General features: G+C 33.7%; 1 protein-coding gene across 9 annotated transcripts in view; it reads left to right on the forward strand.

The window, feature by feature from the left end:
* The window catches only part of Stk33 (serine/threonine kinase 33), a 214,655-nt gene that overhangs the window by 141,500 nt on the left and 59,723 nt on the right, over positions 1-13,432 (forward strand). For all 9 annotated transcript variants that reach the window (XM_021263753.2, XM_087211742.1, XM_013074710.3 and 6 more), the window contains 3 exons: positions 1,691-1,779; positions 3,614-3,698; positions 8,528-8,603. In XM_021263753.2, coding sequence (XP_021119412.1) covers positions 1,691-1,779; positions 3,614-3,698; positions 8,528-8,603 — 250 coding nt within the window. The remainder of the gene's footprint in view (positions 1-1,690; positions 1,780-3,613; positions 3,699-8,527; positions 8,604-13,432) is intronic.

Below are 13,432 nucleotides of genomic sequence, written 5' to 3' on the forward strand. Positions count from 1 at the left end.
GTTGCACACCAGAGTGGTACATTTATTGTTACTGATGAACCCACATTCATACATCACTATCACCCAAAGTCCATGGTTTACATTAGGATTCACTCTTGGTGATAAATATTCAATGGGTTTTTGACAAATATATGATGACATTTATCTACCATTATGGTATCATACAGAGTAGTTTCACAGTACTCTAAAATCCACATTTACAATTGATTCTATTATTCTAATATCTTTACTATTCTGGACTAACTGCTATTGGCTTTTTTCTTCAGATTATTTTGGATTACATGTGACTTTAGGATTTTCTCACTTTACAGATGAGGGAAATTTTTGTTCCAGAAAGGTACTGTGACATAGTTTGATGTGGCAGAGCTGGTACTGGAACCCTGTGGTTCCTTCAGCAGATACTTGCTAAGTACCTACTGCACTGTGACTGGTTCTTGAATTACAAAGATCAAACTATAAGGTCCTCACTCCTGAAGGAATTCAAGCTAATGAGTATGAAAAACAACTTCTAATCCAATATGCTAATTTCTCTAATGGAGAACCATCTAAAGTGTAAGGAGCACAGTGTTATAAGTACTCAGTTGATTTGCAAAGTCAGGAAAAATAATCAGAGGAAGTAATATTTGATCGGAAGAATACAAACACAGTGAAAAAAAGGGAGGGCTTTCTAGTCAGAAGGAAATAATTTTTGCAAAGGCTTAATATTGTGCTCATTAAATCCATAGTAAACTATCAATTTAGTATAATTCCAAACAACATCTTAATAGCATTTCCATGGAACTTTGATAAGAGTATTCTAAAATGGGTTAGAATAGCCAGACAACAGTGAAAAAGAACAACAGTGGAAGGAGCGGAGGTCTTGCTCTGCCTAGGATCAAAGCATATTATAAAGATGTATTAATTGAAATGTATGGAATTTATGTATGAAAAGAAGCAGAGCAATAGATGCAGTAATTCTAAAAACGAACCCTAGAATTGAGTAAGGAAACTATAAATTATTAGATATAATTGTCAGTCCAAAGCTCATTCAGCTAACTTTTCTAACTTATCTAGAGATAAGATTGCTAGGCATATGAACTGAATCGCGTTTGGCACATGATTATTTGCATGAACATCAAAATCTTACCTTAGCTTTTGCCTTGTTCAACTGGAGATTTTATGTGTTAGGATTTAGAAAAAAATTTTTTAACATATAAACAATAGGAAAATGTATGCTGATATTATAGAAAAATATACTGAAACATAGTTTGTATATATGTAGTCAAATTATGTTATAATTCTTATGTTAACAGTAACATATGCATAGAAGTAAAGAACTAATCCCCCTTTTGAAGTACTGAGGATCTGGGAAACCTTACTAGGCTCCTGACTAAGACCACCTCCTTCCTCCTGGGAACGCCCAGCCATGGCCAGGCTCCTCCTCCACACCATCAGGCCGCTCTTCACGGAGAGCATTGGTTGGGCCATAAGGGAAAGGGGGAAATGAGGGAGGCAAAGAAAATGGCTCCTTAAGGTTAGAAATGCAGGAAAGAGTGTTTAAGAGAACAGAACAAGGAAGAATTAATGCTTGGTCCCACTCAAATTTTTCAGCAGCAAGTATTAATCTGTTAAATATATTTACTATCCTATTTTTGTCCCCTTTATTTTCCATTACTCATTTCATTTGATTTATTGTTTATTTTCTTGGTAGATATAGTACATAGAGATCTAAAACTGGAAAACATAATGGTTAAAAGCAGCTTTATTGATGCAAACAATGAAATGAACTTAAATATAAAGGTAAGATATTAGAAATGATGGTAAATATTTGTCTTTACACAGTTTAATGGCAAAGTAGCAAAATGTATCTTTTTAGATACATTTTGGTGGATTTTGAGCAGGCAGAAAATGAGTGGTTTGTGCTAAAAATAAAAATGTCACAAAGGATGTTTTAACTGACAAAAATAATTTTACACGTTAAGTGGTGCAACTGAATGTATTTTTTAAAGTACGTATTCATTTGGATGGTTCTAAATCATTAGTTAATAGCAAGCAAACAGATGCTCTGAATTCTAATTAATTTCAAAATTATGCCTGGTAATTTAATGTAAATGTGTTACAGATTTAGAGAAAAACACACCTTGGCTGTGCTTTTGCTAATTAATGCTACAGTCTGTATTTCTCATTGAAAATTTTCCTGGGTATTAATATTTATGTCTTAAGCACAATTAATGTGCCAAGTGTTTATTCTTGAAGATTTTATTCAAATTAACTGTTCCTTAATGTCTAATAAATGATAGGAGTCATTATTTATTATTCAGCACTTTAATAATGACTGCTTTCAAAATATGTGAATGTGTTAATTTTGGAATGAAATGTTGCCGGTTAATAATTTCCTGTTGCAGAAGCTGAGTCATGATGTAATGTAAACAGGCTCAAGAGCATTGTTGGTTCACACAAGTGAATGTCCTTGAGTAGGTCCGTGGTAAACTCCATGAGGAGAGGAATCGTGTTTGTCTTATTCACTCTTGGGACCTGGAGTAGTGCTTGAGACATAGAATATCCTTAATTAATATTTGCCAAGTGAAGAAATCGAGTGATCTCCAAAGAATTAAATTGGATTGTGAAACTTTTTGTATATTTGATATCAGTATAGATTTTCTGTAGAGAAATATATGCATCATAATGCTTCAAGTGGGATATTATGAAAAATCATGGAGAAATTGATCCATCTATTTAGAAAAATATTGATATCACACGTTAGCTAGGAACATTTTCTGATACTATAAGATATCAGAAATTTTGCAGTCAGTGTGGACCCAGAGACTGTATTTGTTTGTAGGATCAATAAATGTGCCTGTATTCCTGCTTTCAGCCCAAGGGTGTTCTACCTTGGGAGAGACAACCAAGGGCACACTCTAAATATTTAATAACCAAGTGTTTAATTACCAAGATTTAAAATGGAGCAGAGAGGCTGCAGTTGCAGCAGCAGACCTCCAGTGTATTTGTACTTATACTGTGGAATTGTGGGGTTTTTCTTGTTAACTTGCTTCTCATAGTTTTTAATAGTGAAGTAATTGTTTTAATTAGTGTGCTGTAGGATCACAAAGGAAGTAACAGTCAAAAACAGATAGTATTTACCAATTACAAATAATTATTAAAAAAAAGAGGAGTTTCAGTGAGTACTGATAAAGGATAATTATTTTACATTTATAATGGCTCTTTAAACTGGAACATAACTTGAATATCAGAAAAATAGATAATAAACACACTAAGGTTAGAATACATTTTGTAATGAAAGAATTTTTTAAAAAAATTTTATGTAAAAAATGGTAAATGCCTTCTTTCAAGATACAACTTCCTATTTTGAATGGATGAATTTAATTAGAGGGCATGAACAGTCTACAAGCAAGGGTGTTCTCTCAAGATTTGAGAAGCCAAGCTTCTCTGTATTGAGTTTCTTCTCCACACAGAGAGGGAGTAGGGAGGGAAAGTCAAGGTTCTTGCTTGTAACACAAGGAAAGTCCCCATTCCAAGAACATCTGAGTAAATGCAGTTGCAATGGGTGACAGTTCTGTCTTCAGAATGACTGAGCTCAGGACAGGAAAATGGGTGACTGCATTTCTTCCCCTAGGTGACTGATTTTGGCTTAGCAGTGCAGAAGCATGGTAGGAGTGAAGCCATGCTGCAGGCCACCTGTGGGACTCCTATCTATATGGGTAAGTTAATATACTTAAAAAGATTGTTTTGTATGTATTAAAAAAAGTCAAACTAATAAAGTATTATAATTGAACAATTTGATTTTGCCATTATGACTTAATGGCTGTTGATGAGTTTTTTTTTTTTAACTTAGGTCAAATAATTTCAGTTGTTTTAGCATTTTTCTATGGTTCCTACTTTCAAGGATTTTTGTAAATTTTGTTGTTTCTCAAGGCTCGTCTTAGGTTATTTATAATTCTTAGGTGATCATACCCCAAACATTGTTTTAGTTGAATCATTCCAAAGTCATGTGTGTATTTTGGTTCTTTTCAATTTTTATTTAATTTCATTGTCATCAAACAGTTTTCATAAAGACTGCTGATTAAATATATTTTATAAACCACTATATTACATTTTTCTAAAAATGACTTTTAGAAGCTTTTATTAAAGTTTATTTAAATACTATAAAAGATGTTCAATTCACTGATTTTTTTCATATAATTACAGAGGTGTACAACCATTACCACAATCCAGTTTTAAAATAATCTTAGCCTAAAAAGTTCCCTCATGCTCATTTGTACTCAATCTCATTCCTATCCCAGCCCCAAGGAGCCATTAATCTTTCTAGATTTGCCTTTTTTTGAGTTTTGAAGGAGGTTTTGTTGTTGTTGTTGTTTTGGCCTCATTAGATTTTCCTCTTTTTTTGACATTTCTTATAGATGGAATCTTACAATATGTAGTCTTTTATGTCTGGCTTACTATCACTTAGCATAATGCTTTTGAGGTATATTCATGTTGCAGCATTTATCTGTAGTTTGTTCCTTTATATTTCTGAATAGTTATCCATTTTGTGAATATGCTTTATTTTATTTATCCACTTATTGTCTGATGGACATGTGGATTGTCTCCAGTTTGGGACTATTGTAAAAAATGCTGCTGTGAACATTTGTGCACAAGTCTTTGTGTGGATATGTGGTTTCATTTTTCTTGGGTAGCTATTTAAGAGTGAAATTGTTGAGTCATATGTTTAGTAAGTACAGTAGTAAACCTATATTTAAGTTTTTAAGGAACTATCAAGCTTATTTTCCAAAGTAACTGTTAACCATTCCATCAACAATATGTTCAGGTTCCAATTTTTTTACATTCTTGCAAAATGAGGGTTCCATTTTCTTCACATCCTTGATATTAACTGTCTTTTTAACTTCCTCAGTGAATGCATATTTATTGTACTTATTGAAATTATATTTCTCTTTAAATTTATTAATAAAATAATTACATTAATAGAGTTTTAAGTGTTAAGCCATCCTTAAATTTTTGGATTAAACCCCAGGTGGTTTAATATACTGCTTTATTCAGTTCACAACCACTTTATTTAGGAGCTTTGACTATAGTTTTCTTTGTTTTGTGCTGCCCTTGTCTTTTTCAATGTTAGAGTTATATTAACCTCATTTAAAGTTTTCAAAAATTTCACTATATGCTCATGAACCTTTAAATAATAGCTATTACCTATTGTTTGACATTTTTCCTTAAAATTTTTGGTCCCTTTACCCTTTGGAGGGTATGTTTCTGTTTTATTTAGATTATTCAGGTTTTCTACATCAATAATTCTGATAATTTGTTTCTCTAGAAAGTATCCATTTCATTGAGATTTTACATTTTGGGGGCATAAATATTCATATTGTATTTATTTATATTTTTTAAGATTTTTCTGTATGTCCTGGTTATAGCCTGGTTATAGTTATTAATTCCTAATATTTTGTAAGAAGTTAATATGATGTAGCATTAACAATATAGCCTCTGAAGTCACCTGGGCAACCTAGAAGTCGAGCTCTGTCTGTAGTTACTATATGGTTTTGTCAGTTTCTATTTCTGTATAATGGGGATTAAGTCATTCATTTATCAAAAATTTTGAGGATCTATGTTATGCCCAACACTTTTGTAGGTTTTGGAATACAATAGTTAATGAAACATAACAATATTTTGCCTTCATGGAGCTTAATATTCTAGTGGTATAAATAGTAAACAAGATAAAAGAATAAAATGTCTAATGTTAAAAAAACCTGCTGAGGACAAAAAATAAAACAAAGAAGAGGACATGAAATACTTATGATGATAATATCTTTCTTATTGGTTGATGAGAATTAAATTGAGAAAAAAATGTGTGTATAGGGCTTAACACAGTGCCTGGTACTTAGTGATCAATTTTAGTTCTTGTAATAATACTAACAATTTTTTAAATCCAATTTGCTACTTGTTAAGACAATTTATAGGCCTTTTCAATAACCAGCTCAATTTTCAGTTTTCTTATGTTCTTATGAATGCAATCTAAGGCTGTGTATATATCTATGAGCCTTTCTTTGACTTTCCTTTGCCATATAGTGTTCTAATTCTTGTTTATCTCTTACTACATTATAATTTTAGTTTTAGTCTTTTTTAATCCAGTAATTAATTCGAAGTAAATTTAGAATTTTTCCAGGTGATTGGGATGTGTTTGGTATGCAAATGCACGAGTGCTGGTTTTCCTAGCCTGCTTCCATTCACCTTTAAGAAATAGTTACTAAAATCATGTACCATCATAGGGCTTTATGTAAATGTAATTTACATAAAATAAAATGTACACATATTAAATGTAGTGTTCAGTGGGTTTGATAAATATATACACTTATGTGATCACCACCCCAGTGAAAATAAAGAGCATTTTTATCAGCACAGAAAATTCCTTTTTGACCCTTTCAGTCAATTCCGTGCACGGGTCCTAGTAACTACTGATGATTTCTATCACCAAACTCAGTTTTGCTTCTCTGGAAGGTTATATAAATTGAACCATACAGCATATACTCTTTTGTGTCTATGTTCTTTTTCTGTCCCACATAATGATTTTAAGACTTTATGCAAGTTGTCATATAAGTAGTGTATTCATTTTTATTGCTGAAGAGTATACATAGTTCTTTTTTTTTTTTTGCCTAGTTGATGGATAAAGTTTTTAAATTGTGTTATCTTATTTGGGAAAAGGCTACTTTAGATTCTGTTCATATCTTCTTGTTGGCAAAAGACATCTGGTCTGTAGTTACATGGGGAAAATATATCCAAGCACTCTGAGTTTTATGCCTGCTTATTAGTTGTCTACACTGATAACAAGTGAGAGAACAAGAGAGAAGACAGATGGTTTGTGGAGCTTTGCTGACTTCCTAAATGGCTCCTTGGCACAGTTATTCTGGCTTCTGCCTCCCTGAGGGCTGGGATGACAGTGCAAGTAGAAATGCCCCTGATAATTAAGAACACTCTGAAAAAGTGCAGACCGGGAATTCCTGGCCCCTGCTGTGTGATGCATCAATATGGCAAGGTTTCATTGATTCTAATCACAGAATTTACCCTTGTGATAGACACTAGGCCATGAAATAGCCTGCACTTTAATGATTCAATATTTAAAGATTTTTTAGTGGAGTTAAAGAATACAAGTATAGCGGTTATTTAAAGGAAACTATTAATTAGAAAATTTTCAATTGTTTGGAGACAAATTGTTGTTAATTATAGCTTAGTCTTTTCTTACGCTTATCCTTTGACTTCTTTTTGTTGCCTCTTTATTCCTTTAACAGGTACAGAAAAAAGGGGGAAATAAAATTATATTTGCCTTTTCTAGTTATTATAAAAAGGGGGTGTGTGTACATGTGGGGGGATTGAAACTTTTTTTAAAAAGATAAATGCATACATTTTTCATGGGAGGTATCCTGTAGCTGTGTGACTTTAGGCAGTCACTTAATATATATCAAACTTAAGGGCCAGGGATTTAGCCGCCTAAATGGTTCTGCCACCTGCTTCGCAAGTGCGCAGTCCCAAGTTTGATCCCCGGTAACCCCCCCAAATATATAATATTTATATAAACTTAGTTTTTTTAATGACAGAGGTAGTCAAATGCCTATGTACCCAACTTACAGGGTTACTAAATTCATACAAATAAAAATTTATGTAAAAGTACTTTGGGAATTTTAAAGTTCTATTGAAATATGTACATATACTTTGTTTATAACTGTTTTCTTCTTTATAAAGAAAGATATCTGATCCTTAGTTATAAAAGTAATAGGCATGTTTTTACAGTATCTTATGTGACTTTTAAAAAAAAGTTAGCCATTGTGAAAAGATCTAATCTTTACAAAATGTGCTACCTTAAAGTTGAAAGAATGGTGCCCCATTGAGAAGGTTGTTTCTGGGAACCCTATTATGAATACTTTCATAAATCAAGGAGCTCAGAGGGGAGCACAAACACTTGGGACCTAGTCCCACCCCATTTCTTGGCTTTTTGATCTGGTCTTGTCAAGGCTCTCTCTCTGTCTTGGAGTTTTCATTTAGAAAATGTGGAAAATAATTTCTATTCTGCCAAAGGAGTGTTGTGATGTTATTATTATTATTCTTTCACTAAAGAAATATATAACCATTTATCTTAGTTTCTCTGTGAATTCAGATTTTTACATGTTGGGCTTGTTTTAAGTTACATCTACTTAAGGCATATATTCAATTCTATTTGGGGAAAAGGGCTGAGATATTGTCTTCTACTATAACTACATAATCTTTGCAAAATCATTTCTTAGCAATTTCACAGGAATAAAGGGTAGACATTTAGTTATACAGTTTATGCCATTGTTCCATTAGAAGCTAAATGAGAGGAGTGAGGATACAGTGACATCAGTTGTTAAGGCCTGTACATTATTCATTTAACATCTGCTGTTGGTTCTTTTTTCCCTATGGGGGAATAAATTACAACACACCAGCACATTTTTCATGCTTTGTATTTAAGCATTTAAAAGTCATTTATTGTATTATTAATATTATTTTATTTCTACTTATTTGGCAGCACCTGAAGTTATCAATGCCCACGACTACAGCCAGCAATGTGACATTTGGAGCGTAGGTGTCATAATGTACATTTTGTAAGTAGTCTGCTAAATGTACAGTGGAAAATGAATGGATAGTTGCTAATACTAGAAAGACATGGATTTTAGATTAAAACTAAGTAATATATTTTTTAAAGTGATTTAAAAACCAACTGGGAAGTCATTCTAGAGTTCTGTTATTAGTTGTCAGATTCATCCCTTAGGTATTTTTAATACTATAAATTTATAGCTTCAGCTTTGCTTTTCATTGATCTATAAATGCAACAATATACTGTATGGTCAGAGCAAAGTGAAAAACTGTCCTTAGCACCTTCCTGATTCTTTGTTACAATCTAAAAGCTCCTTTGTATTTTCCCATGATATTCATTTGTAGCCCATCAGGTACTGCCACCTGGCCCTACAGCTGCCCATATTAACAGGACACATGTGGGGAGTAGGCACTAACTAGAGAGGGGCTTATTCAGGGTCTGGGGAGTGTTTTCTACTTCCCAGTTCTCTTAATGCTACTAAAAACCACAGCAATTCTTGTTTTTCCTTCTCTTTCACTCTTATGATCAATCAAATCCCAAGTCTTGTACATTTTTTCCTTTGAAATGTTCTGACCTATTCTTTCATTTCTCTTTGTAAACCTTTTCTAAACTATTCCATGGTCTTTTTGACTATTCTCCCTGTCTCTGGTTACCCTCCCCAGCTCATTGTTTACAGTGCTGTCAGGGTTACCTTTCTAAATCACAAATCTGATCATACTACTTCTTGAATAATTACTTTTTCTTACAGAAAACTATCGGAGGAATCCAGCATGGCACAGCTTAGCTTTCATGACCTGACTCTAATGTGACTTACCAGCCTTGGGCTAGGTGTGTCTTTCTGTATACCTTACTTCATTCTGTGACAACCCTAGGCCACTCCACTCTTCATTATCCAGACATACCCTGAATTGCATGCTATTGGTGTGTGTGCGCGCGCGTGTGCGCGTGTGCATGTGTGTGCACTTTTGTGCTCTACAAACCTCCTTCCTGGGTGGACCCAACTCAAATATTAAAGCTTTTTATTTGCCTAACTCCTGTCCTACCTCAGCAGAGTTACTACATTTACTATATATTTGCCTTCCTACATTCCACGCAGGATTTAAGGCATCATAGAAAAATGCATGGAAAACAGTCATATTTAAATAAAAATGATAACATGGGAATATTTAGTCAGGAAGGTCTGCATATGTTCAGACTTTGATGTGTGAATGATAACACATTGTAAAATGAGTTTATGTTATACTATTATAATAGTATATATACTATGTCTAGTTTCCTATTCTAAGTTCCTGCAAAACAGATATCTTAGGTTATTCACCTTTGCATCCCTGGTATTTGATACACTAATAGGTGGATATTCAGTGCTCAGTAGGTTTGTTAAATTGAATTAAGTGAATTGCCTAAGAAGCATTCTGAAAAGTTAGTGACCATTGTTCTGCCTCTTGGTAAATATGAATATTTTTATGTTGATGCAACATTGGTTTTATGGTTATATTGAAGATTTCATGATGCACTACCTCATATCATTGGTTTCTAAATATTGACATCATAGTACTTAAATTTTCACAGTTCTGTGAAATGGAATACACAGGCAGTAGAAATTGGATGATGTGATTGTTGCTGTAACTCAACTGGTCAACATACATCATTGCTTAGATAGCATAAAATATAAATGTAGTCACAATATTTTTTATCATTGTTTTTTGCTGATTAGAATCACAGTACAAAAATTCTGAGTATCCATCTTTAAAATAACTCTGGAACTGCTCTTTTATATTTGTAAGACTTTATAGACAATACAAGTCTAATATAATATATATAATCAAATATTGCAAAATTCATGTGGTATTTGATGTCATCTTAGTTTGAATATGGTGTTAAGGAAAGTAAGTGAATTACAACTTTAAAATCTTTCTCTTAAAGATGTAATTCAAATTTTTCTGCTCCATAGTGTGTGGTTCCATATCATGATAACGGCATCTCCTTTTCTTTACAGTAGACTGTTAACTTAGCTAATCAGTGTGTATTCATTTATCTATCTGAGCCCAGTGGTGTTATAGATAATTTCCTTCACCAAGAGCACAAGCATATTACTTTCTCTAGGGGGGCTATTTTCTTGTTTATCAGTTATGTTGAATTCATTTCTACTTAATTGGACAGTGATAATATACTTTCTCAAGGTGAAATTAAAATAAATAAATATTCTTTATGGTTACTGTCCTCTGCTGTTTAGATTCCTATGCATGTATCAGAAAATAATAGGAAAGTTTTAAGAGGTATTTTTCATGTCTTGGATTCCTTTTCCTGGATGTGAGAGAAAATTGCTGTCATAAAATTCTGTATTCTGCTGATTGACCAACCATTAGATACATTTTGTGTAAATAAAATTGCAAAGGACAGAAAAAAAAGTGGAATTTAAAAATATAGCCCTTAAGCTATAGTTGCATGATCATCAGGCAATGCAGGGGCAGCTAAGAAATTGGTAGATGTGCATATCACTGGTTGATAACAGGCTCAATGAGCTGGGCTTTTGCTGGACTGCACTTTTTATAATAGATAGTAATTGTTCATAAGGCCATTTTTCTAGCTTTTTGTTTTCTATGGCTTTTTAAATTGCAGTTTTAAACTAAGCATTGGGAATGTAAGATGAGAGAAGGGAATATCAGAATGTGCTGGAGAAATAAAAAGTGTTAAGAGTTTGCTTAACAATTTGATAAATAATGATCTCCTCATAAGAACCTATGGGTAAATGAAAAACTTTGTTGTCCAGCCTACTTTGATGAACCGCTAGGATGAAAGTAACTTTATTCCCTGGGAAATCATCATCATCATCATCATGACCATGAAAAATTATTTATGAAATGTTGACTTATTGAGAAAATGTTCCTGAGTTAGGTTTTTAGACAACGTGAAAAATATAACTAAGGAAAATCAATAAAAAATATGTTAAAACAGTTGGAAGTCATCATACTAAGAATAGACAGCAGATTAGGAAGTGGAATGGAATTATGCCACTTCATTCTTTTAATAATAGAGTGCAAAAGTATCCCAAGAGTTGAAGAGTAGACATATAGGGTTGCCTCTGTGATGAGTCCAGCTCCAGCTTCTGTCTGGTTGGGTGCCCTCAGATATGGAGGTTAACAATGATGATGATGGGGTTAACATCTACTGAGAATTTAACTCAGCTTTTAAGCATATTCTTGTAGTTTGGGCTTAGATCACTTGTTGAGGCACTAGTTTCATAGGCTTGCCATGTTCTGTTAAAATATAGGTAGCGTCTTATTACAGAATTACAAACAGGCCCATTTATACACACTGGTCATAGTTTTTTGTTTTTTTGAGGTTTTTTTGGTGCTGGGGATCGAACTTGGGTCCTTGCGCTTGTGCCCACTGCTCATAGTTTTGTTGATATTGGTTGTGTGTATTCTCAGCTTTCACCCTTTTGGACGGAGGGATCAAATCATCATCTCACTTTCCTTATCCTAACTTTCATTTTGTATACCGCTGTTAAAAGGTTGATGCCACTTTAATGGTTTTTTGGCTTTCACTCAAAGCATATAGAAATTTCCAGGGTTATTCTTATTTTGTTTTTATGATTAGTTACATTTATGTAGAATTTTACCATGGATAAAAGTCTCATGTGGTCATTTGAGTCTGATAATTCTCATTAGACTCTGACAACTCTTACATGTTTCCATAATTCTTTTTTTTTGGATTAAATTCTTTTATTGGTACATTGTAGGTATGCAACACAATTACATTTCTCATTGGGAATTGTACCTTTATATAATGCATCTTGGTTCTTATTTTTTCCCCATTCCTAGCCCTCCCTTCACGCCCTCCACCCTTCCCTATTTACAAAGACTTTATTTCCATTTTTTCCATTTCTCATCATTTTTTCCTTTCCCTTCTTTCCTTTCCCCTGCCCCTCCCACTACCCCTACCCCTTTGGACATTTTCTTCCTATTTTGCATTATCGATTATTCATTCTAATCATTGGTGCATTTTAGGTATACAATATAATGACATTCATCATTGGAAATTTGCACCTTTACATAGTCTCTTTTGGTTCTTATTTTTCACCCTTGCCCAGCCCTCCCTTCAACCCCTCCAGTCCTCCCTATTTACAAAGATTTTGTTCCTATTTTTCCATTTTCTCATATTAATCCCATTCCCTTCTTTCCTTTCCCCTAGCCCTCCCACTTCCTTCCCCTTTGCCCCTTTTCTTCCTATTTCACATGACCTATTATACATTTAGTCCTTATTTACACTTTCAGTTTCTCACACCAGAGAAACTATTTGGTATTTATTCAGGTGTGTCCTATTTATTTCACTTAAGAGTATCAGCTCAATGTGCATCCATTTAGCTATAAATGTCTCTAATTTCTCATTTTTTATGGCTGAGTAGTACTCCATTTTATAAAAAACCCCACATTTTCTTGATCCAGTCCCAGTTGATGGGCATTTGGGCTGTTTCCAAGTTTTAGCTATTAGAAACTGCGCTGCTATGAACATGGGCACACATATATCACTGTGGTATGATTTTTTTAATTCTTTGGGGAAGATCCCCAGCAGTGGAATAGCGGGGTCAAATGGGACTTCCAGTCCTAGTTCTTTGAGGTATCTCCATACTGATTTCCACAGTGGTTGCACCAGTCTACACTCCTGCCAGCAGTGGAGCAGGGTTCCTCTTTCCCCACAGCCCCGCCAGCATTTGTTATTGGTTGATTTCATAATAGCAGCCATTCTTTCTGGAGTAAGGTGGAATTTCAGCCTTGTTTTCATTTGCATCTCTCAAATGACCAGTGATGTTGAACATTTTTTCGTGTATTTATT

This window comes from Heterocephalus glaber, unplaced genomic scaffold, assembly GCF_053883595.1.
Source record: "Heterocephalus glaber isolate CG9 unplaced genomic scaffold, H.glaber_assembly_v1.0 deba00001428, whole genome shotgun sequence".
In the NCBI taxonomy this organism is placed as follows: Eukaryota; Metazoa; Chordata; class Mammalia; order Rodentia; family Bathyergidae; genus Heterocephalus; species Heterocephalus glaber.